The sequence below is a fragment of the Danaus plexippus genome (genome assembly GCF_018135715.1).
Source record: "Danaus plexippus chromosome 22 unlocalized genomic scaffold, MEX_DaPlex mxdp_27, whole genome shotgun sequence".
Classification (NCBI taxonomy): domain Eukaryota; kingdom Metazoa; phylum Arthropoda; class Insecta; order Lepidoptera; family Nymphalidae; genus Danaus; species Danaus plexippus.
The window spans coordinates 1357909-1382390 of record NW_026869855.1 but is presented as its reverse complement, the minus strand read 5'-3'; the positions used below and the strand labels follow the sequence as shown (position 1 = coordinate 1382390).

The 24482-nt window shown below is 30.2% G+C and overlaps 1 protein-coding gene across 1 annotated transcript in view; it reads right to left on the bottom strand.

Annotated features, from left to right (window-relative positions):
- Window positions 1-24482, bottom strand: part of LOC116773555 (cell adhesion molecule Dscam2-like) — a 97191-nt gene that overhangs the window by 3911 nt on the left and 68798 nt on the right. Inside the window, exons 5-31 of the mRNA XM_061528753.1 lie at window positions 21051-21084; window positions 19589-19659; window positions 19183-19268; window positions 18734-18825; window positions 16885-17039; window positions 15119-15209; window positions 14602-14841; window positions 14142-14310; window positions 13690-13825; window positions 13190-13309; window positions 12244-12414; window positions 11912-12056; window positions 11197-11345; window positions 10676-10838; window positions 10007-10143; window positions 8845-8997; window positions 7963-8053; window positions 7801-7883; window positions 6259-6378; window positions 5848-6000; window positions 5186-5315; window positions 4047-4225; window positions 2836-3015; window positions 2395-2586; window positions 1927-2124; window positions 1620-1780; window positions 909-1062 (exon numbers count right to left, since the gene is read on the bottom strand). Of these exons, the coding sequence (XP_061384737.1) occupies window positions 909-1062; window positions 1620-1780; window positions 1927-2124; window positions 2395-2586; window positions 2836-3015; window positions 4047-4225; window positions 5186-5315; window positions 5848-6000; window positions 6259-6378; window positions 7801-7883; window positions 7963-8053; window positions 8845-8997; window positions 10007-10143; window positions 10676-10838; window positions 11197-11345; window positions 11912-12056; window positions 12244-12414; window positions 13190-13309; window positions 13690-13825; window positions 14142-14310; window positions 14602-14841; window positions 15119-15209; window positions 16885-17039; window positions 18734-18825; window positions 19183-19268; window positions 19589-19659; window positions 21051-21084 (3753 nt within the window). The remainder of the gene's footprint in view (window positions 1-908; window positions 1063-1619; window positions 1781-1926; window positions 2125-2394; window positions 2587-2835; window positions 3016-4046; window positions 4226-5185; window positions 5316-5847; window positions 6001-6258; window positions 6379-7800; window positions 7884-7962; window positions 8054-8844; window positions 8998-10006; window positions 10144-10675; window positions 10839-11196; window positions 11346-11911; window positions 12057-12243; window positions 12415-13189; window positions 13310-13689; window positions 13826-14141; window positions 14311-14601; window positions 14842-15118; window positions 15210-16884; window positions 17040-18733; window positions 18826-19182; window positions 19269-19588; window positions 19660-21050; window positions 21085-24482) is intronic.

Genomic DNA, 24482 nt, shown 5'->3' with positions numbered 1-24482 from the left:
ATTCTGATATACTAAGAATTATGCCGTGAAAGCGTAGGTCTAAACTTTCGCAAAGCTCTAATGATTACAATTTCAAAAAGCTCTAATTAAAATGCGTATCACATTTTTATATCGTGATATCTACCCATACCCATTATTCAAAAAAACATCTTATAAAATAATCCTCCCGACCCCGAAATTAAACGTATGGAATCATGAAGTGAAGTTCGGGTTCAGTGGCCGTAGTGGCAGAGAACAACTCTGATATTCACGCGGACGGAGTCGCGGACAAAAGCTAGTATAATCATAATCATAATACAGTAAAATATTTATTTAATTTACTTAGATGAATGAAAAACAATGTATTTTATATATAAATAAGTTAAATTTAAATTTATTGTGTAGTTTGAAACTTAAAGTATAATACAAAAATTTATTAATTACATGTATAAAGACGGATTATCCTTAGATATATTTGTCCCAATTATCGCGTGTGTGTCAAATCAGTTTCATCCTACCCTCATTCAAACGATTGCAAACGTGAGTACGAGGACGATAGCAAAATATGAGTATATTATTTTAATTTATAACTAATAAAGTAATGAACTTTAAGCTCTTACATGACCAAGTTTTCACTGTTTTGAACTAGAATACTGTATACAGTACTGGTAACTCCATTGTTACATACGATTTCATAAGTAAGATTCTATTGAACACTAGCAAAAATGTTGAATCTAGCAAAAATGTACAATTTTGAAAGGATTTTTCTAAACATATAAGAAATGTACATTCGATACTAACATTAAAAAAAATGCAAATATCAACATGACTAACATAGTCCATTCACTATTGAACTTGGAACAGAATATTTTACAAAACATTCTGCTACAATTTTCCATCAATCATACATCAATCCTATCAATACCTACCCCCCATTTCCGTGGTGGTGGCGTACATGAACACCGCGGAGGTGATCCCCGCGGAGTTCTCAGCGAGTACCCTCAGTTGGTACCATCGACCGGGCGTGAGGTCGCTCAGAGCGAAGGTGTTGGGACTGGAGTAGTGACTCCATGGATGTAATGGCTGTGATTGGAATCGATGAAACGTAAATAATATGTGGTATAAGAGGAATTTTGCTATATGGTGGTAATTCAGACTAACTTTATATCCTTTCAAGAAAAAAAATTATATTTATATTAGTATAAGAAACATGGCATATATGATTTTGTTGTAGTAAATGGAAAATCTCTAAACTCTTATTATACACCCAAAATCATCTTGTACGAGACAATTTATATTTTACATGTAGGTTGATTTTTCTTATACTACAGTGATAGGACAGCGTTAGCTCATCTTAGGAAAGTAGTAGTCTAGTCTGTTTAATGAGAATTTGAGACACATAGATTACTCCAGGAAACAGAACCACCACACTAGAAGACACTGGGTGTATTAATTAATATTAATGATATTTTCATTAAAAAACATACGTATGTGTAATTTTAAACTCAATAAAATTTGTTGTTTATAAGACCAAAGTTTAGTTTGTAGGAAATTACAAAATTCCTGTATAAAATTTGTGTTGTTTTTAAATTTATTCTATATTTTATTTTTTTGGTTAATTTCACACTGTTTATTATTACCAGCTTATTCTCCGCCCGTCTCCAAACTTTCCCTCCATATTCGCGGTAATCAACTTCCCATTTGGTAATCTCACAGCCGTTGTCCTCCCATCCACTGAGTTGTATGTATATGTGTGTTGCGTTACTCCAGAACCATTCTGTTGTCGTTGGTGATATTGGGACTGACGGAAAAATAATTATGTAAAATAAATAAAATTTTATGAGATTGTTTCTTGTGATTTTTTTTTGTTACGGCTTCGAACTTATATTTCATTATTCGCAAATAATAGTTTTATATGAACTTTTATATCACAATAATATGACTTACCCCCGCCTAATGTAGAAGCGTCGATATACGCTGGTTGTGATGAACCAATGCTATTTGCCGCTGTCATCCTCAGAGAGTACTTCGTCCCACATTTGAGACCTTCCAAATTGAAATCTTGGACTCCCTGAATAGTGGCCACTTTATTCGACCAGGCATCTTGCCAGATACCATTTGCTTCTTTCCATGTTAAATCAAACGCTGAAGAAATAAAAATCCTTACAAGAAATATACAGGAGTTTTTGGTTCTGACTTGTTCTCTATTGTCTTTAGCATTGGGAAGGAAATTAATTATGTGTATATATAAAAGAAATACCAACCAAATGTCAGGAACATCGTTTAGTTTATATGACTTCATACTATGTTACAGAAGTAAGGGAAAAAATTATAGCCAATATATTATTCTGACATGAAATTTGGTACATTTTACGTTATCGGGGAAAAATCATCCACACATCTTATACTACTTACTAATTTTCTGATTTTTCCCATTAATCTTCTTTGGTTGATCCCATTGTATATACAGCGAGTTCTTATGAGGAGTCACCCTCATCATAGGTGGATCTGGAGTCGGTAAAACTGATACCACATACGAAACTGAATCTGATCCGTATAAATTTTTCGCTAGACATGTGTAATTTCCACTCAATGATTGGTCTATGTCTAAAAAAATGGATACATTGAAATACATTAGGTTTATTTTCTGGAGAAAAAACTAGATCTTCCAAAATTATTCCATACAAATTTACTTTAAGAAACAGTTTTTGAAGGAAAAAACTATTTGTTAGGAACACCAAATTAGCAATTTACTAGACAATGTATTTTTTTTTATTTATTTCTCAAAGTTGTAAGACCTTTATTTAGATATGACGTTAGTTTAAAATAAATTGATATCTCTCAATTTTTACTGACTGTTAATAAGCAGGCTATCATCGTGGTTCCTCGTGAATCTGGGATGGTGGGTTATTATATTGTGGTTGTGGTACCACACGGTGCGTGGTGGTGGCGAGCCTGAACACGGGCAGGACAGCAGTAGAGATCGACCTACGCCAGTTGATACCCAAGATGATAGCGATGATATACCAGCTACCACTGTTGGTAGGAAATTTTTACTTATTTATCTTCTTTGCATATGTACGAATGTTGCAAAAACCTTTTTTACCAGATAACTTCAAAATTTTCATCTGAAACTTGACCGGGTTTATTCTTATACCGTATCCGTCAGACCAAATTTAGATACTAGCTATTTAAGAATGAGTTCACTGGTGGTAAACAGAACAAATTGTCTTGTAAATTTGACAACTTTTTTTTAAAAATATTTCCCTTTGCAAAGCTGCTTTTAAATACACGAAGTATTATATGCAATGTTAAAACTTGATTTATCTTTAGAAGTTACTTGACACTCTAGATAAAATACATTTTCTGTACAAAATGTGTCAAAGTAAGGAAACAAATTATTTTTTAATAAATTTTATTCCCAACTACTTTTTTTTTATTGTATCTGGTTGTAGTTCTTTTTATTACTATGAATAAAAATTCCATCTCTTCAATTTACAGATATGTCCGTATGGCGTATAAAAATACCGTAAAGTTCGGAAGTTTTCACCACATTAAGCAAAGTAGTAGTTAAAAAATATAAGTATTTTTTTCTTTAAATTTTATTTACACTTTTATTAAAGTTGTGTTCCGATGGAAATTAATAAAACGTATTTAATAAAACAATCGAAAGGTTAAAATGTGTGTATTCTATATGTTATTCTGTTGTATTAACTACATTAATGTAAAATTTATATACATGCCTATATTGAACGACTGAGAAGGCAATTTATTAAACAATTTTTTTTTAAATTATACGTTACAATTTTGAATAACGCTGTTTATATGGTGGCTAAAAAATATATACTAAAAAAGACGAAAGAAATAATATATATATATATATATATATAATAAATTTTATCAACGTAAACTATGAGCATTAAATTAAACTTAATAAATAAAGTCATGTGCAGAAAACGTCAAGCAAAAAATCATGAAATAAATACAATTGGAATATTTGGAACTAATCTATAAAATTATATTGCAGATATTAACTTGTAAAATAATATAAGGTTTAATGATCTTACCTCTAGAAGTAACTTCTACATGAATTCTATTACTAGGGCTTCCTTCACCGACCGTAGTATGAGCTCTGACGAAGACCTCGTACTGCAGACCAGTAGTAAGGCCGGTCACAGAGAAAGTTAGTTGTGACAGGTTGGATTCCTGGTTAGGATCTACACGATAGCTTTGTGGTGCGTTGGTGCTGTAATGATATTTATTTATTATGAATATAAGTTTCTGCATACAATATCTTCTGCATGTATTTCGGAATTGGGCTCATGGAAAAGTGTATGGTATGTTGAAACAAATATATGGTAATCAACAAACAGCGATATTTATAGTCTGTGGTAGATAATTTCGTACCCAATATAACTGTTATATAAAGAACTGAACAATATATCACCCTCTGTATGTTTTCATGTTGTTGATTTTGTGAGCTACATTTACTGTTAAATTACATCAAGAAGTGTTCAGTATTTTTTGTGTGAAACAGCAACAATCGTCCGTACATAATGCATACATTCACACCCCTTTACAAATTTTTTCTCTTATATTTTTAACAGGATTTATTGTGAGGATATTTTATTTAGCAGATATCTTCGTTTTGTCTTCCTTTGAGAGTTGTCACTTGGATAAATCCAATTAATATCAGTTAAAAATATCGTTTTAAATTCAATAGTTAACTATGTTTTTACAAATAATTCATTAATAATGCGATCTAAGACTTTCGCGAGTATTCATTTAAATGAAACTAATATTATTCGGATTACTACGCGTATTTTATTATTTTAAAAACTATTGTTATTTATCATGACATTGAACGAGACCAACTGACAGACATTCAGATCTCTTCTGCTCGTGATGATGGTTGCTGTAAAGTAACTGAAACGTCGGGAGTATGCAGTTTTTTGAAATAATAAATTATCCACAGTTATCCATAAAATATTTCTTTCAATTTAATTCATTAATTTTATCTTACCTTTATAGGAATTTGAAATATAGCAACGTACAATTATGTTTTGAAGTAGCTCTGTTAATTTATTCCATGGTAATTCATGAAAAACAGCTATAATGGCTAACAAAACGTGATGTTACATTGCGAAAGAAATACATTATTTACCAAAAAATTCTTATATGCAACATGTTTATATAGTACACTTACCTAGTAACTGGTTTAACGTATACAGTGTAGTGTGTGATGATTCCGTTCGGCTGGTCAGGTTTCTTCCAACTAACTATCAACGACGTCGGCGAAGACACCAGCGCTTTGATAGCCGCTGGGGCTCCCGGAACTTGAGACAAAAATCTCCATCAAATTTTCGATAGTATCAATTATATTCAGATATTTTTAAGTAATTTGGTACTATAATATATTTCACCGTGACTTTTTTTTTGTTTTTTTTTTTTTACTATATACGTAGACTAATTTATATGCTTAATATAATATATTGACATGTATCTATATACAAATACATTGTTTTCGCAAAAATTTATTGAGTGATGCTTTCTTAAACAAGCGAACAGAAAATAGAGAATTATTATAAATCTCATATTTTAATTATTAACATTTACTTTTAGAACCAATTCGATTATACTTAGTTAATACTTTTTCAATGAAATTTTGTGATATACATTAAATATGTCTGGCATGGATTTTTTTGACTTAATTTTGGGGGTCACTTTTATGATTCCTTTGTTTTTTATGAGATTTACTGAATAATATTTTTCTTTAATTATATATAAATAAACATATACATCACTCACTCATTATCGTCGTGTAAAATCCTACAATTACTTAACTTAAAACGAGTCACATTAACTTACCATCTTGTAATGTAGTACACACTACGGGATACGAGTAAGGACCAACCCCGTAACTAGAAAAAGCTGCAACTTTTAAGGTATAATTCGTGTACTTCAGAAGTCCTTGGATATATAACTCGGAATGTGGAGTCGATATATTCAACCAGGGACCATCTGAAAGAACAATTTATAATACTGAAATATACGATTTTAATGACGTCTCAATCTAGCAAATAATGGTGTCTAAACTTTTGCAAGTGTTCATTTAAATAAAACTAAGAATGTCACGACACTTTCATCTAGTTTGCACGTGATCTCGTTTGCTGTAATCGAAACGTCGGTAGTATGTAGTTGTAAAATAATAAAAACCGCACAGTATATAAGGAAATAGGAGTTTTATTTCAACTAAATCTATAATTTGATGTACCTTACCTTCGCTACTGTATAACAGGACGTGTCCAAGATGTGGTGCCGACGGAGCACGCCACGCTACACGTAACGACGTAGACGACGCACCCACGCATTCAACACCAGAAGGAGGCTCTTCTGGTGCTAGACATAATTAAATAAAATAAATACTTTTGATTTTTAAATATTATTAAACCCTTTGATATGAGAAAATTTATTAATAAGAGTACTATTATACAGGTATTCTATATAAAAATACCGTTACGTGAAGAATTTCTCTGAATATATGTGTTTGTGTTTGATAATAGAATCTTCTGATACCAGTTATATTTCTGTATATAGATGCATTGTTTCTTTGTTTATTCAAGATAATCTTCTTTGTTTAGTCCACTCTATATGGGAGCGAGAGGTATAACGGCTAAATCTCTACAACCTACTAAAAGACTTGGGCCTGTCCAGAACTCGCATCAATTCGTTCTTGGAACGTACTTCGAAGGCAGCCCTAGTAGGTTCTTTTCAAATATGGTTAGGTAGGGAGAGGAGCTTGGACAGTGGAGGTGAGCGTTTAACGCGTGTTAGTTAGGGGCCCCTTAAACCTACACCTGGATCGCAAGTCCCAGGCACTGTTGAAGCTCCTCTCCCTGCAACGCGATGGACCCGGCACCCGCACGCTGAATCCATTGAATGCTAAGAGGTTTCGTCTCGTCTCGTCTCATACTAAACAATTCATCTCATTTCTTACTATATAAGAGTGATGGGTTTAGACGAATATAAGCATGTATGTAGATTTCTATGAGATGATAAACTCACATATCACAAACTTTTTACTCGTTTGTCGTTTTATAGAGAATGTGCTAGTCAAAGAGGGAAAAGTGATTTTCAGTACTCTAATTTTTCTCAATTATCACAAAAGTTAGCTAAGATCGTCCATCAACGCTATTTTTCTGTGAGATTTTGTCTTTTATATGTAATTTTTGTATGTTTTAGTTAATTTATTATTTTGGACGATATCTAAACAATTACTTCGTCAAGACAGATTTATGAAGAATGATGGAAAGAATTATTTTTTTCAGCCAGTAAGTCACAAAGGCAATTTTAAATTAATCTTTAACTAAATTAAATTAATGAATTAACACATTGATTTTATTTTTTAGTTATGAAAGTCTTATATTTTTGAGTTATTTATAATGATTACAGCGTATTGGAGCGACGTTACAAGTTTTAGCCTGAACGTAACTTATAAGAATAATGTTATAATATTTCTATTAATTAAAATTGAATACAAGTGAGGTGTTTATTGTTCGTGTTACAGTTTCAGATTCGTTTTTTAGTGTTCAGCGTTACTTCCAGTAATGTCCCACAAAATTGCTGAAGCCAGTATTTATAGTTCTCAAATACAAGTTGATACTTAAATGTTGCCATTACTACATTACAATGGTTCAGTATTATAATTATTTGTAATTAGTCATTAAAATAATTCTAAGGATTATAGTATATTATTATAAGAAAGACACAGATGGCGCCACTTGCAACACTATTGTTTAATAAAAAGGATGTTTAACTTACCACCTTCTCTCGTTGTTTGATATACCGGCAAAGAAAATGGACCATTCCCAGCAGCGTTAAACGCACTCACAGATATCGCGTATCTTAAAGTAGAACCAATTTATACTCAGTTATATAAAAAGACAGCAAAAAATATATTTTTTTATATATTAAATTAATTACCTGGTATTTTTTAATAAACTAGTGAGTATAGTTTCTTGTTTTCCCTTCCTTGCCATTACTTTCACTAACTTAGTTTGTGAATTATTTGTGCCTGAAAATTAAAACATGTTTGTATATTTAGTTTCATTAATACATCTAATAAAAAAAGTCTGCTTTAAAAATGTAACTGCAAATCCAGAACGGTGGCAAATATAATGAAATAAAATATCAAAGGCCAGTTCAAATGTGCATAAAAAATATATATTTAGAATATTAGACTTGAACAATATATGACCAAAAAAAAAATAAATATATATATATGATGAATTTTATTTAATGGCACAATAAGTTATCATCAAACATGAAAAGTTATAATCGTGAGCCAATATATAATGATACAAATGTGTGATCATCTTATGAACGACAAAAAAAAGAGTTACATTTTCAAATATAAAAAATACAAATTATAATGAAAACCAATCATTGCCTTATGTTGAATGATAAATACCAACTTTGACCAATCAATAACGTGGAAACCGATCGTTAGCCAAAAATTAATTATAGAAATCCATCATTAAATTAAGTGATGATAAAATCATAATATTGACGCTCCAGCTTAAAGATTGGCTTAGCGGATATTGCAGAATGTTCTCGACACTGAGCGGCAGCGCCATCTCGTAATGAGTCGGTGAACTATTAGCTGTACGTTTACTAGAGCATTGGTATTGTTTATGTTAATGTAAACAAGTAGAAATAAAATCCACTAGGTCGGATTTATATCAGTCTCGAGAAACGTACAAGCGACCAAAGCGTTTATAATAAAGTGAATATTTTTGCTTTCTATTAAATACGCGCGAGTTTGTATTGCTTATCAAACCCTAGCCGTTACAATATGTATATTACCACTATCTCCTCCAATCCTTGGAACAGCTTTCAACAGATATCCTTGTAGAGCTCCGTTGTGTGTTTCCCGGGATGGTTGGATCCAAGACACGGACAATTCTCCGGGATTTTCTGTTTGTTCCACTTGAACACTCAATGGACTTGAAGATGGAGCTTGGAAGAAATTAATTCATATTGAGTATAATGAGGTCTAAGACTTTCGGGAGTATTCATTTAAATAAAACTAATATTTTTCGGATTTACTACGTGAATTTTATTATTTTAAAAACTCCATAATTCAGACGTTTCGGGTACTTTGCAGCAACCCGTTTTTACATCTCGTTTGCCCGTGATCACGGTTGCTGAAAAGTAACCGAAACGTCGGGATTATGTAGTTTTTAATATAATAACATTCGCGTAGTAAATCCGAGAACTATTAGTTTTATTTCATATTGGATATACTAATTAATGTATTTGTAAAGAAGCTTCTTATGTGACTACCAACAAGGTTGCGTTAAACGTTTTATGCTCCTGGGGTGGAGGGGGGAACAGAGCGAGTGGGAATGCTTGGCTCTCAAACGCATGCGGGCAATAAATTGTGACTTGTAAGTGACGTTAATAAAGTTTGTCTTAAAGAAACACTAAAAACTCCATAAAAATCAACTTCTACGCCTTCTTGTTTTCATTCCAACATTACAATGCTTCACTGCTTCCTCGCGGAGGGACTTCACGCACTATTAAATGTTCTTATATATTATGAAATTTCGTTCAAATCTTTTTAGAGGAAGATATAGAGCAAAATAGCTATAGGAACCTTTCGTTGATAATTTTTAGATATCGTCAGTAGGAGAATTAAAGCTTTTAATTTTGTAGTATTAGTAAATAATATTTAAAGATTCTAGAGAAATGGATACTTGTAAGAATGACAGAAATTATTATAATGTAGATATATTATACAGGAATTCTAACGTCTGAAGTGATGTCGTGACGACAAACATTCATTTACAAGGTGATCAACCACCTAAAAACTAGGTTTCGTTCATTATTTCCCTCTCATATTTTACTATTGGTTTTACATTTCCATTTCACTGGGAGACAAGATAAATGTACTGTGATACCAAAACACATCAGTATAAATATAGTTTCAACTAAATAACATTACACACTACTTTCTAGGACCTACCTTCCTGTAGTGTAGTAAAGTGTACTGGGGACGTGTACTCGCTTAACGCGACTTTATTCCCAGCGGCGACTCTCGCTCTATACTCCGCCGATGGTTGAAGGCCTACTAACTGAACGGATTGACGAGGGGCTTGTTGTCTGAAGGTTTATTGTTGTATTGGTTATTAATAATTTGATTATACATTTTTGCTATGTCATATGCTATGAATTTAATAATATATTGTTGATTTGATTTGATTGGCAAAAGCGACATCTATCGTCTGTGTCGCTTAACTATTTAGTTGACGTGAAGGAATAAAATATGGACTAAGTGTTATTCTTTTCTCTTATATGTATGTATATTAGTGGAAAAAGCGAAAAATATATACTTATGTATCCTATCACATTTTCACATTTATAATATTGGTGAAAATAATTTTTGAATCTTAGTTTTTTTTTAATCCTATAATCAAGTTTAAAGTTTTCATTTCTTGTACCTAACACTTATTTCCTTTTATACAGACATTTTATTTTTCATATTGACAACCAATGTAAAGTCATATTCAGTAGTAACAATTATATACACTCGTACTACTAGACAATAATATAGATAAAAATATTCTACGTTTACAAAAATAAATTAAAAATAAAATTTTTAAGGGAGGTAAAATATATTTTTATTACATATTACCTTGTTATATTAATAGTCTTAGCGGCCTCCCATAGACTGTATTGGTTTGAAGTGTACTGTAAGGTGTAATACTCTACATGAGGTAGAGTGTCTCTGAACGAAAGCTTCGCTATGGAACTGCTCACTGTATCCACCTGGAAATCCTGTGGAGGACTCGGAGGTTCTGGAATTTGTATCAATTTTATAAATTAATTAGAGTTTTATCAAATCTTACATAAAAATTATAACTCAATCAATCATCTTCACTGTTTGTTCATACCAAAAAAAATTGAATATAAGCTTATTACAAATTATTTATTTTGTAAAAATTTTAAAATAAGATAATTTGTATCAAAACGCTTAGATATCTCAATGAATATAAGAAGTCAACGTGTGATCCCAATATAATTTAAAAACTGTAACAATTCCAAATAAAATGTCATAGAGACGAATATTCTTATAAAACTTATATATAAACAAAGTTATTAATAAATAATAATTTTTAATATAATAAATATATAATGAACGTAAATATAACTTACCCAATATATTTAAATGTATATTATAACTATCCACTCCGTATGGATTGCTCGCTCTACATTCGTAATTCCCGCGATCTCTTCCTTCAACGTAATTGATGCTTAACGTGCTATTCATACCGGCGTACGTTTGACTCTCAGATATGGTTATTCTGAAATATATTATCATTATTTATATACCTTGTATATTATATATAAGGTATATATGAAAAAAGAGTCAAGTTGACACCAGTTTACTTGTTAGCAGTATGATTAATTTACTTCTAACCTTTCAGTAGAGTTTCCTTTACCTTTACCAACAATTTACCTTTTAAAAAGAATTACAATTCCTGTCGAAATTATGTCATATCTCTTTAGAATTTAACAAGATTTTTTATGCTATAATTCAATTGTTTTATAAGTTTAGATTTATCTTGAATAATATACATTTAATTTTTTTTATAACGATTTCAGTCTCAATTGTAACGCCCTCTATATAAGTACAAATAAACCATGTTGTGATTTCCTTTACACTCATATTCAAACCGCATCAACTTATCTTTAGGGTCTCTACAAAAATTATGGCGCAAAAGTTTCCTAATGAATGTAACAGAGGGCGTTGTTATAAAAATATTATTTTATTCAATTCATAAGAAAATAAATAAAATTTAGTGGAATTATACAGAATTTTTTTATAAGAACAATTTGAATGAATTATATGATTATTTATGTTTTTTACCTGGAGGATGTAAATTCTACTGGCTTCCCATCCAAAGTCCATTTTATCCTTATAGGGCTGTCTCCCAGCGGTTGACAAGTTAATGCTATCGGTAACCCTATTTTAGTGGTCAGATTCATGCCCAGAGACTCAAAATGCACTGGCTCTAGAAATAATCTGTTCATTAATAATATAATGGTAATATTTTATTGAAGTAAGATAATGATAAAATTATACTTGTTGGAAAAGTACTTACTTAATTTCCAATAAAAAATTTTTTTTTAGATCATATACAAAAATTATATTATTACCTATATTATAACAATAAACTTAAATATAACTTCAATACTTACTATTGACACTTATCCAGAGATTCTTGTTGAGAGCTTCTCCGACTCCATTATCAACGTGACACGCGTACTCCCCTTCGTCAGACAAAGACACTACTTCTAGAGTTAGACTACCGTTGGGGTAACTTGATACGCCACCAGCCAAGTCCAGGATGGGTCTCCATATTCCTAAACCTATCAAAGATAACAATCAAATAAAAGCTAAACACATAGCAAGAAAAGATAAAATGAAATAAAAGATAATACCTAAAGCTATGAACAGACAAAAATCTGCCCTAACATCTACGGCAAGAAAAGATAAAATGAAATAAAAGATACATATCTAAAGCTGAGATAATAGAAAAAACATAAATGATTAAAATGGTTCAAGTAATTTGTCTTAATTAGTATGTACTCGGGAAGTCACGGTGGGCAATTTTGTTAAGTGGCACTTGTAATAATTCACTCCACTAAAAAGTTACTTCTGGGAACTAAACTGGTTTTTTTATTGGAGAAAGTAGTCTTGCAAGTATTTTTATAATCAAGCATCTTTTTATAAAATATTTTTTTCTAATAATTCCATATTTTTTTAAATCTGAATAAAATCGCACTCAAATTACCAAAAGTCAAAAATTTGCTACCGAGAATTTTAAAATTAGTAATATTTTATTCTAAAATAATAAACATATAAAAAAGGGAGTAAATGTTTATACTATTAACTAAAATTGCTCTCTTAATTGTTTTAATTCTGTAAAATAAAAAAATATATATACACATGTTTATTTTAATCCATCCGTTTGTTTCGGCTAGTCACTAAAATAACTGAATTGTTTTTGATAGGATTTTCACAGGTAGATCGCTGATATGATAAATAGTTTGTGCTACATTCATTATAGACTGATATTTAAAAATAAATATTCCTAGCAAAAGTCGCGGAAAACGCTAGTATGGCTAGTATATAATAACATACTGTCTCGCTTCATCCAATGTATCTGCGGTTCAGGGTAACCGTTTGCATTACAATCAACAACACCACGATGTCCTAATAAGAGAGATTTGTTCGTTGGCTCCTCAACCCATTTTGGTGCAACTGAAAGTATGAAAAATTCCTAGCAATTTTCACCTTATTTATTATTATTAAAAATATTATGATGATCACACTATTTTGGGACTTGTTTTGTGTCAATCAAAAAAAGTCATATTTTTTTTATTGAATTTTTTTATAAAATATATTACAGACAAAATTGTAATCATAACAATTTGTGTGCCCTTCTTACAAGGTTTCAAAATGTAACGAAAATTATCAATTAATTTTAATCTTCAAAATCTATTAGTATTATTGTAATTTAAAGACTGCAAGATATGAAAACTGTACGTATTACGAAAACTTGTACTAAGGTTAAATTCATAGTTCGTAAAATAAATAAACGAATATTTATATATATATATATATATATGTATATAGCTTACCGTTTATATAAAGCTCTGTGGTTTGGTTGACCTTGCCCACGTGGTTCGTAGCAATGCAAGTGTACCGGCCGCAGTGCTCCAGCGACACTCGCTTTATTATCAATACGCTGAATAATTCTGAACTCCTTTCGTTTATCTGAATTGTGAATATATAAGTGTATTTAATTTCAGACGCCTAGGCACAATGACAGTTTAATTTTAATGTTCTATATATACATATATATGGAGATTAAGTTAGAAAATATTTGCTATATATATATATATAATTATGACACATCAACGGAACAGGTTCCATAATAAATACTTGCGTATTATTGGTAATATTATACTGTTAGTAGACTACGTGATTTATTTTTTATCGTGTTACATATTATGAACAAGTCTTTACATTTAGTCTTTAGTCTAATATTATTTCATAGTATTATCGAAGAAAATCTAAAAGTTTCACTAACCTTCAAACTGGCGGGTATTTTCATACCGTCTTTCAACCAGGAGAAGAATATAGGGGGATCTCCACCTATAATGTTGCAGGTTATTTGTACTATTTGACCCTCCTTCAAGCCGGAGCCAACTCTCAGTTCATCCAGTTCCGGGGCTTCAACCACCTGGATCTCAAAGGATCTGGAAAATAGTTTTATTCATACGTCCTCTACTTTAAATAATTTGGCTTATGAATCGAATATAAAGCGTGTTCCGTTTGCGTGTTTAATTTTTCATTATGTTAAAAATGTTTGTATTAAAACCGGATAAGTATAAATCGAGGCGATTGTTAATATCTTCCAAACTTTTTCATCGTTAAAGAATTTGATTACAAATTATTACTTTTTAAATGTCGGCACATTAGTGGTATGTTTACATATATACGTAACATCTTATTCAAGCGATGTTAAAGCTACAATTTCCTTATCTCACCTCCTAGCCATCTCTCCAGAAGGACTGTAAACTATACATGTATACATTTCCCCGTTCTCCTCTTTAACGACCCTCTGTATATTAAGCAATCCGTCCTCACTAGTCTCAATCACCTGTCTCTCCCTGCGTTCTATTATGTTATGTTTATCCGAGAATCTGTTTTCCGTCCTTTTATATCTAGAGTGCTGTGGCAGCATTGTGCTAATGATCTTTTTGCCTCTGTGTTCCCATTCTAATTTACTATGTAATAAAATTGCATTGTTATTTATAATATTCAAAAAAGATTTGAAGTATTGATTTGTTGATATTACTTTATTGGGCAAAAGGAATTTAATATATTTTAAAAGTCTGCAGTTATGTTGATATTAAAAAGAGTAAGAAAGGCTTTTAGTCTTAACATTTGAAGTTAATTTCAAACTAATAACGATGTTATCTCAGTCAAGACAAACTTGATAGTCTTCTGGAATTTTCAATTATTAATTTTGGCAAACGAAGCTTATTGCTGGAAGATGTTTACCTTATTGGGAATCCATAGAAGGGACATCTTAATTTCAAAGAATCACCGCTTTGTACTTTTATCGGGGGTAATGTTCTTATGTATGGTGGTCCTAAAATTAATAAAACCCATAACAAATGTAAACTTTTAATTACTAGGAAATGTGTTTACGTTACCAAAATCATATTAACTTATACATCATAACATAACAGTTTAGAAATAGCTTCAACAATAATTAACAAGAAATACTACCGATTAGCAAAACACAAACGGAATTTAGTTTCGAATTACGTTACCATAGAAATGTATGCTAAATTAACTAAATCAGTTTTACTAAATCTCACAAAGGCCTCGTCTGGCTTCTGATTGAATCAAACTAATTTGATTACAACAGTTAAGTCTGCGAATAACTCAAATATTAATTGGGAAAACTTAATAATATATTGGTACTTAAAATACACTTTGTTAGTTTTATATTATTGTAAGATATGAGTACTACAAAATCTCATTCTCTCTAATATATATATATATATATATATATGTCCCTCAATATTTTTGTTTATCTCCTCATACCTAGTTCTCACATTAGTTAATTTATAACACTGTGATAAATACAACTTTAGTGCAAATCAGTGATCCAACCTTTTTTATTTATAAGTTATTCTTTAAAAAAATATAAGATGATACCCATAAGTAGAACATGTACCCTTACTCAGGTCTTGGTTTAATTAAAACTATAGACTTTTTAAACGTTCTAAATGGTGTTCCATATCATTAAGGGAATTGCAAATTAAAGTTTTACTTGACTCATCTGTTACAATCCATATAATTCATACAAATGATTTAAAAAACGAAATCCTTTTCTTTATAAATATCATATTACCCTAAACTATTTATTGTATAAGAAAAAATTAAAATCAAATTTCCTTAAAACAAATTTAATCTTACAACTAATTATGACAATCAAACTTCTCGTTAGTTCTACGATTAGTCATAACCTGTTATTATTCTTAAATATCAGCAATAGTATAGTATTGTGTTGTAAGAACATTTTCTGTCTAACAGATGGAGTTATTATTCTTGATTTACTGTCGTTTGAATTAATGACACGGTACTCGAGATTCTTATGAGGAAAGTATTTTTATTCGTAACATAATCTACGTTTTTGTCTCATCCACTTCATGATTAATCTATCGGTTTGGGTGAAATATTGGCTACATTTTCGAGCTTGGATCCTTATTATTATTATTTTTTTATAATTTTTTTTTTCATGTTTACGTAAATGTATAGCAGGATGCATATTACTGACTGTTCGAGTTATGCGTTTACGTTTAGTCGTGTGTATTCAAAAATATAGTTCATGGTTTAGACTAAAAAATTATTGCTAATATTCTCTGATAGTATATTTTAGAGATATTCGAATATAAGTAGTATTATTGTGTATTTAATAGTAATTATTATTCCAAATGTATGAAATGTTTAATTTGAAGTATTCCATATTTAAAAACTGCCTAATTTATGCCACAGATTTGTGGTATTGTAAGAACTATTATATGTGTTGTTAATTTAGTAATGTGAGAATTAAATGAAAGGACATATACAAAAAGGCAGATGAAAAAAAATTACAAATGAATTATCTACAGAATTCAAAAAGTTAATGGCAGCATGGCGTGACAGCAACGATGTAGCTTTTAAAAGTTAAACTCCAATAATTTACAACGTTTTTATTATCTTGTAATTAAATTGTTACCAACGCAAAATAATAAAATAGAATAAAAAATACTTACCATAAACATCAATTCTAGAACTATGTCGTGTATTCGAATCTCCTTCATAGGCTACACAAGTGTACAGGCCGCCGTCCTCGACCCTTGATCTTGATATATTCAAATGTGATATCACACCAACGCCACTCGCCGACATCATCTGACCCAAGATGTATCTGAAATTAAATGATGGGCATAATGTTCATCATCAGCAATTATATCTATCATTACTTAAAAATAAATAAAATATTATCGTAGAATTTGTAATGTGTAATTTTTTTATGTTAATTTCATTTGTTATTTCCGGGTCCATATATTGTATAATATTTTATGATATCAAAATGGAGTGAACTTATAAAGAGCACGGAATTGATGTGATTGCTTTACATAAAAAATTATGCCAATTATACATCTTAAAATCCTCGATAAGTTTGATATTATTGAAAGTTTTATGTGTCGAACTATTGGTAGCTGTAATCAAACCTGATTATTTTGCGTTAAAAAATCTCTGGCCATCCACTTAGTTTTCTTACGAAAAATGCGATAACAGCAGCGAGGAAAAGAATTCTCAGAAATTCTGTGAGATAGAAAAAGATCTTATCTGTAGAGAAAAAGATATCTGCCAGAAACTTGTCGCATATTTTAGAAGATGACATAGGATTTACAGCTGTTAAAATCGTGCACTGGTCATTTCACAACTAGTAATTAAAAAACATGGTTGTAAAATCAAAACAACTACTTAAGTGTTACTCAAAGGGAAATTAAAGGAGCATTGTTGTTTAGCAAAGAGACGATTTTTGATAATGAACAAACAAAACGATCGTATTTATGCTGGATCTCTAAAGAAGCTTTCTCTTTAATCTAAAGAGTGCATGATGGCCATTTTTGGAATTCAGTTAATGATTGGTTGGACTTTGGCAATGAAAGTGTTTGAGCGATAGTCATAAGCGTTTCATTACAAATGTATAAGCCTATCAAGATATCATTATTGAGAAGGTACGTTAGCCCTTTATCGACCCAATATCCAATACTTAAGATTGGCCAAGACTTGGAGCCAGGTCAAAGAGGTATAAGAAACTATATCCGGATTTTATCGACGCTACAGATCGGCTGTCATATGGGCTTGAATTTATTCAGTGGATTATGGCTTATAGACGGTTTTGGAGAGTAAGTCTGGTAAACACCATGAAAACTTTGATTCTCTAACACAATCTATATTATTGGAATTAAGAAATTTTCACATAAAGAGTGTGTGTTGCTATTGATAACTGGCGTCAACGTTTATAAGACTGTATTGCAGGCAATAGAAACTTTGAAGTGCTTTATATGTTCTTAATTGTCCTTCAATAATGTTTTGAACTAACAAACTCTAATAATAATAAATATTTCTTACAGTAAAAAATTCTGATATTCTTTTTAACATTATATGTATTTACCCTAAGACTTTTATCAATACTACAATGATTACAACTAGTTATCAATGTCTCTTTTCAGACCCGACATATGTATTTATTTTTCCACATTACTGTTTTATCTATCCATTCTGCACAATTAAGCCCTTGATATAAAAACTATATTTAATAATACCTAAAATTTACATCAGTTTTCATAAATGTTATTAATGAACTATGTCTAGGGATATAACGACAAAAAATCTATCTCATAAAATAGCTGAATAAATGTGATAGCTAATTTAACTTCATCCACTTCGTAGTAAACCGCAAAGCATAGCATTAAAAAAATATAAACTGTCATAAATAGCACCTCTAGTAAAAAGTACAAAAATACTCGTATATGTCACCAAGTAATTCCATGTTCAAACAAAATGTGTTACAATATTTAATGTTTTAAATTAAACAGACATTTTTACCTGGAGTCAGTGTTAGAAGAAATCACAACACCATCCCTCTCCCATATAAATCTCGGCGGCTTATCAGATGTCGCCGTGCACTGTAAACTAACCTGAAATAATGCTCGTGTATTTGAAGCATGAGGTACGAAAAAATATTGCTGAGGATCTTTTATATCTATATAACGAATAGTTTATGTATCACATAGATTTATTGCTTTGTAATAACTTTTTCAATCAATTTTTATTTTAGGTTCGAATATTTAATTATTTTGAATGTAATATAACTGTACAACAACAAATTAAAAAACTATATTTTATAATGTATTGTAATATCACTTCTCCTCAAAAGTCAAACATATTTTTTGTTATTTTATTTCCTTAAGGTATTATTAAGAGTTTCAATACTGTTTTCAATACCAAAATAAATTATTAAAACTATGTGTTTATGACAACATTATCTTACTTACATCTTCACCCGGAGATACTATTTTATTATTAAAATGTTGAGTGATCATCACGTTTCTTGGTCCTAAATCTCTTTTCATTCTGAGTCCTATAAAATAATTATGATAAATTGAATAATATTTTTTTTTAAAACAAAGCTACTATCAAAAATATTTTCAGTCAGCTCTTACATTTTACAGGCATATTTTAGATGTGCATTAAGAAATACCTAGTTTGCTATTTCGAATCTATGATGACGTCATATTCCTAAGCACATATTCCATAATCTCGAATTGAAGATTTAAGATATCTATCACATAGTACACCGTGATCCCACCCAATACAAACATACGCTAATACATGGAGCTTAAATAGAATCTTGTCACAATAAGCTAAATAGATTGCCAATATAAAAATTTAATCACTTACCAAAAGAAACCGGTTCATATGAAATATCATCCAACGTATGTTTTTTTCTATTCTTTTTATATTCATTTGATCTGAAATAGGTGTTACATATTAACAACTAATAACAACTATTAACAACTACAACACTCCTCACAGTGTATATAGATCGCGGTTTAAATACAAATAAAAATCTCTTTTAGTCAAAGTGCATAATCCGCAGATGATTCATAAATGAACTGTAACGCAGCTTCAATAATTATTACAGCCTTTACAGCGGCCATGTGAATTTATTTCCATCGTATTTAATTTATTGAGTGTGGCATAATAAGTATTCATTTTGTACGTAAAATACGATATTATGATGAAAATTTAACAGATACATAATATGAATTAATGGGCGTTAAATTAAAATTAATAAATTGTACTCTACATTTTTCGGAGGTAATTAACATTATCCAGTACATTATCCTTGTAAGTAAACTTTGATATTTAATTTTATAATTATAATAGAATTGTAATTTTTGTTACTGTTTCTCAATATCGACAATTTCTTAATAAAGCTATACACAATAAATTTTCTATGAAAATGTAATATCTGCTGCCAAGCGTTATTTAAGCCTCGAGTGGGTTGCAGGATTTTAAGTTTTATAGTAAGACCGAATTCTATAGAGTCGTAATGCCAAATCTGATATTGAAAACGAAGTATCGAGAACATTCCTAAAAATGTGAATTTAAGTAATTTTTCTATGAAAATGGTAATTAAACTAAAGAATTAATTCAGACGTAGAGACAAAGGAAGATGTATAAGGTAGATGCAAATGGAGTATAAACTTTCTAGACGTAATTTCTCATTAAGTTTATAATTAGTGAATTCATTGCGATTCATGTGAAATATGGCTCTTATAATTTAATACATAAGAGCCAAGATTACTTGTAGCTATACATATGTTTACCACAATGCATGCTTCAGCCCATAAATTCAAATTGAGCATACATTAATGCATAGCCACGAGTTCTGGTCGTGGTAATTTCATTAATCTCAGTTTAATTTATGCATAGTTAACCGTTGTTAAACTAGGTTCTGTTTACCAGAGCGTAATTAGATATCTGATTTGATCTTTAGGCTATTGTATAAAGTAACAACAATTTTGATTTAACAGTTATTATATATTTATTAAACTGCAAAATAAGCAAGTGATAGTTTTGAACTAAATTAGAAGTTCTGGTGTCTGAATGAAGATTGGACTAGTGCCAGAACTGTAAATGAAACGAGCTCTTTGGATCAAAAATCTCAGATCTGTAACGCGTTCCGTATCTTTGCAACGGCTCTATGGAATAGTAGATTTACTTTAATATAATAACATTTTAATGATGTTACAAAAATATATCACAATGCCACTGAAAAATTATTTTTTGTATTACACAAATGACCTTAGAGTCTCAATATTCTTTTGTTACAAATTAACTGTGTTTAAATATTCACCTTATATTTGTAAGTCCTGTCCAAATAAGTGTACCTGGAAAATATAATAAAATTTGTTAATACACAACATATTCTGAAAATACTTTAAACAAACATTTTGTTTCATAGAAATGCAATTTTCCTTATTCTTATCGACTTCAAAACCTTGTAATATAGACTTGATGTGGAATAGAAAATTTATTTTCATTAGTGTTTTTAAATCAAAACAAAAATCATAATTGCCACCATCCGCCATGTTAATAAATTTCAAACACTTCGAGTTTTAAACTTCATCTAAAGGAAACAGGACTTAAATTGAAAAATAAAACTGGAAGAAAAGTTTCAGAGACTTCATTTAAAACTGTATTATAACCGGATAAAGTTGGCATTGGCTTGCCAACGGCGTATATATAGATTACTGGTGGGGTTAACCGGTAACTTTCTGGACCACAACTCTGCGCAAGTTTTGGAGTGCATTCAGTGCTCTACAAAACTAAACTGCGTGGAAATTGCGCTACAAAATCGTTTGGTAATGTTTTTTCGAAGTTGAGATTTCGTGAAGTTTGAAGTGTGAGTTGAACTCATTGAATATGAACCGAATTTTCAAAATTAATTGAATATAAGCGTAATTTCGATATAATTTTTTTACTGGTCATAAGTTTGAACAGTTGTTTTTAACGAGGTATTTCATACTTTGATCTTCTTGAGCTTGAATGTGAATTATGAATGAAAAATTTTATATTTGATATCATTTTACAGAATTATATTCCATGGAATATTTAGTTAAAAGTTCACATCCGAATATAAAAACAAAAAATATAATTTCACAAACTACTTTCGACCGGGCAAGCCCCAGCTGGTAATTCAACGGATAAAATACTAAATGAAAATCGAGATAAGCAAAACTCTAAAATAAATTTCCAAACAATATCCTATACAATAGCCCGGTCTAAACTTTATCCAATCTACGTACAATGAAGAGCAAAATAATTGTAAAATTGGAAAAGCAATTTTTATACAAAAAACTTTTAATTAGATTCGTGATCCAACTGTATAAAATAATTCTGTTTTAAAGTTTTCTTAATCAAACATTAAATCATGTTAAGCATATTGAAATTTATTTCAATATCAACGTTCCGATTGTTATTAAAGAATCCCGACATAATACATTTTTAAATTTACTTTTACAATTTTCGTTATGTATGAAGACAAATATTATCGTGAGCTTCTCCATTAAGAATTTCAAGGTCTGGTGTCTTATTGAATAGTTCACACATTAGTAAAGATCTGAAGATAAAATAAAATAATTGTAAGGTAAGAAGCACTCACACAATTCGTTTCCTTCAACTTTATGGTACGGAACTTAAGGCATTATTTTAATTACTTACCTATAAACAAAGGAAATATATATCATACTATATTCTCTATGTCAATTATATGAAGACCAATTTGTTACAAAATATGCGAACAAAATGATTTTAAAATTATACATATGATATCACTAATGCTTTTAATATTTAAAAAATATCATACACTTTAGTATACTCCAGTAGTTTTAAATTTTAATTTTATTATTACTCATCTATCATTAATACTTTATTTTTTACGTTAATTAAAATATTTTGTATTCATGATAATTAAAAACACACAAACAAACTTTCAAAAGGCTTTCAGCATATCATTTTAAATAAGCACAACTAAGCAATAGCAAGATTCAATGTTGCGGACCAGATCTTAAAACTGTAGTTAAATCTTTACAAAACGATCAATTACTTGGGTAAGGGTTAACATTTAAATGAAACTAGTGTTATTCGGATTTACTACGCGGATTTTATTATTTAAAAACTAGTAAATCCGAATAACACTAGTTTCATTTAAATGAATACTCGCGAAAATCTTAGATCTCATTAAGGGTTAACATGTTATCTTTGGAACATAATAACGACACCAAAGTTATTACCAGAATTAGATTATAAATAATCTTAAATCAATAATAACATTGGTAGAATAAACGAGGTAGAAGCAACAGAGTTAATGTGAAATTGGCGCGTCTAGGAAAGTATAAATATAGAAAATTTACAAAGAACCTTTATTAAAATTGGATTCGTGCAAGTGCGAGTGTCGAAATACCATTTCCTCCTTCTTTTTCAGTACAAGTCCTTTATTAATTCGAATTTTCCTATCCCAGGACAACATCCACAAATAGAGGATAGATAGATACAATCAGGTGTAATCACTTTTTTCAAATTTCGAACGATCATTTCGACAAATACACATTTTTGTAAATCCATATTACCCTCGGTAAAAACATCTGTTTCCAGAAATTTTACAAGAATATTTTCTTTAATCCAATTGCCATTTTCACTATGACCATGTAGCTCTGTTATATTATTTTGAAAACGTAATTATTTCTCTTTGCTACTTTTTTCTGAGTATTGACTGTTTCCTCTTCCACAAATCGTTTTGAACGCTCTATACGTTTCAAGTGGATTTAACAGAATTCTAGTTAATGCATTTTATTATGAAAACAGAAACTATTTCCAGTGAAAACCTAATACATATAAAGTATTAATGTTTTTACAATATCGAAAAATACAAATTGTAGCAGATTTTAAGGGGCATTATTTTATTATACCTTAAATCGGAAATTGTTTAGCTGAATGAAGGACCCAAGTAATACCTACTTGGAATATAAAAATCATCTGTATATCTCTTAACCGTTAAGATGATATGAAATTGATAAGAGAACGGAATTTTAAAGTAAAAATCCTCTTCTCTTTCCAGGTAAATAAAAAAAATACTTTTCGAATTTTAATTATAATTACCAGAGCCTTATAACTGATAGAGAAAGTTGTAGAGAGTAATAACAATTAGGAAGCGTTTATTCATATATACACTTGTAATTTTTATAATAATTCTTATGTTATTTATAAGTCCTGGGCTCTCAATGATAGAGCAGAAGGTAAATATGTTTTTAGAATTAACATTGAAGGCGACGAGGAAAAATAATTTTATAACATAAAGATATAAGTCGTGGTGGCCTGGAGGTTGAAAGGCCCGCCTCTCATACGCGAGGGCGCGGGTTCAAAAACCTGGCAAGTACCAATATGATCTTTTCCAAATCATATGTCCTTTCTAAAAGTATTTAGACACCACTGACTGACGGACGGTGAAGGAAAACATTGTGAGGAAAATGGTCTTATAATTTCAAAATTATAAGATTGAAATCGCCAACCCGTCTTGAGCAAGTATGGTGATTAATGCTCTAACCTTCTCCATGTGAGAAGATGCCTTTGCTCAGCAGTGGGCTCCTATAGGCTGATAATGATGATGATGATGAATATAAAGATGTACAGAAACAAGGTCAATCTATTAAATTACATTTTCAATATCTCATTTATGCTAGTATTTTTGTTTTGGTAAAAAAAAATACCAATATATATTGCTTATTCA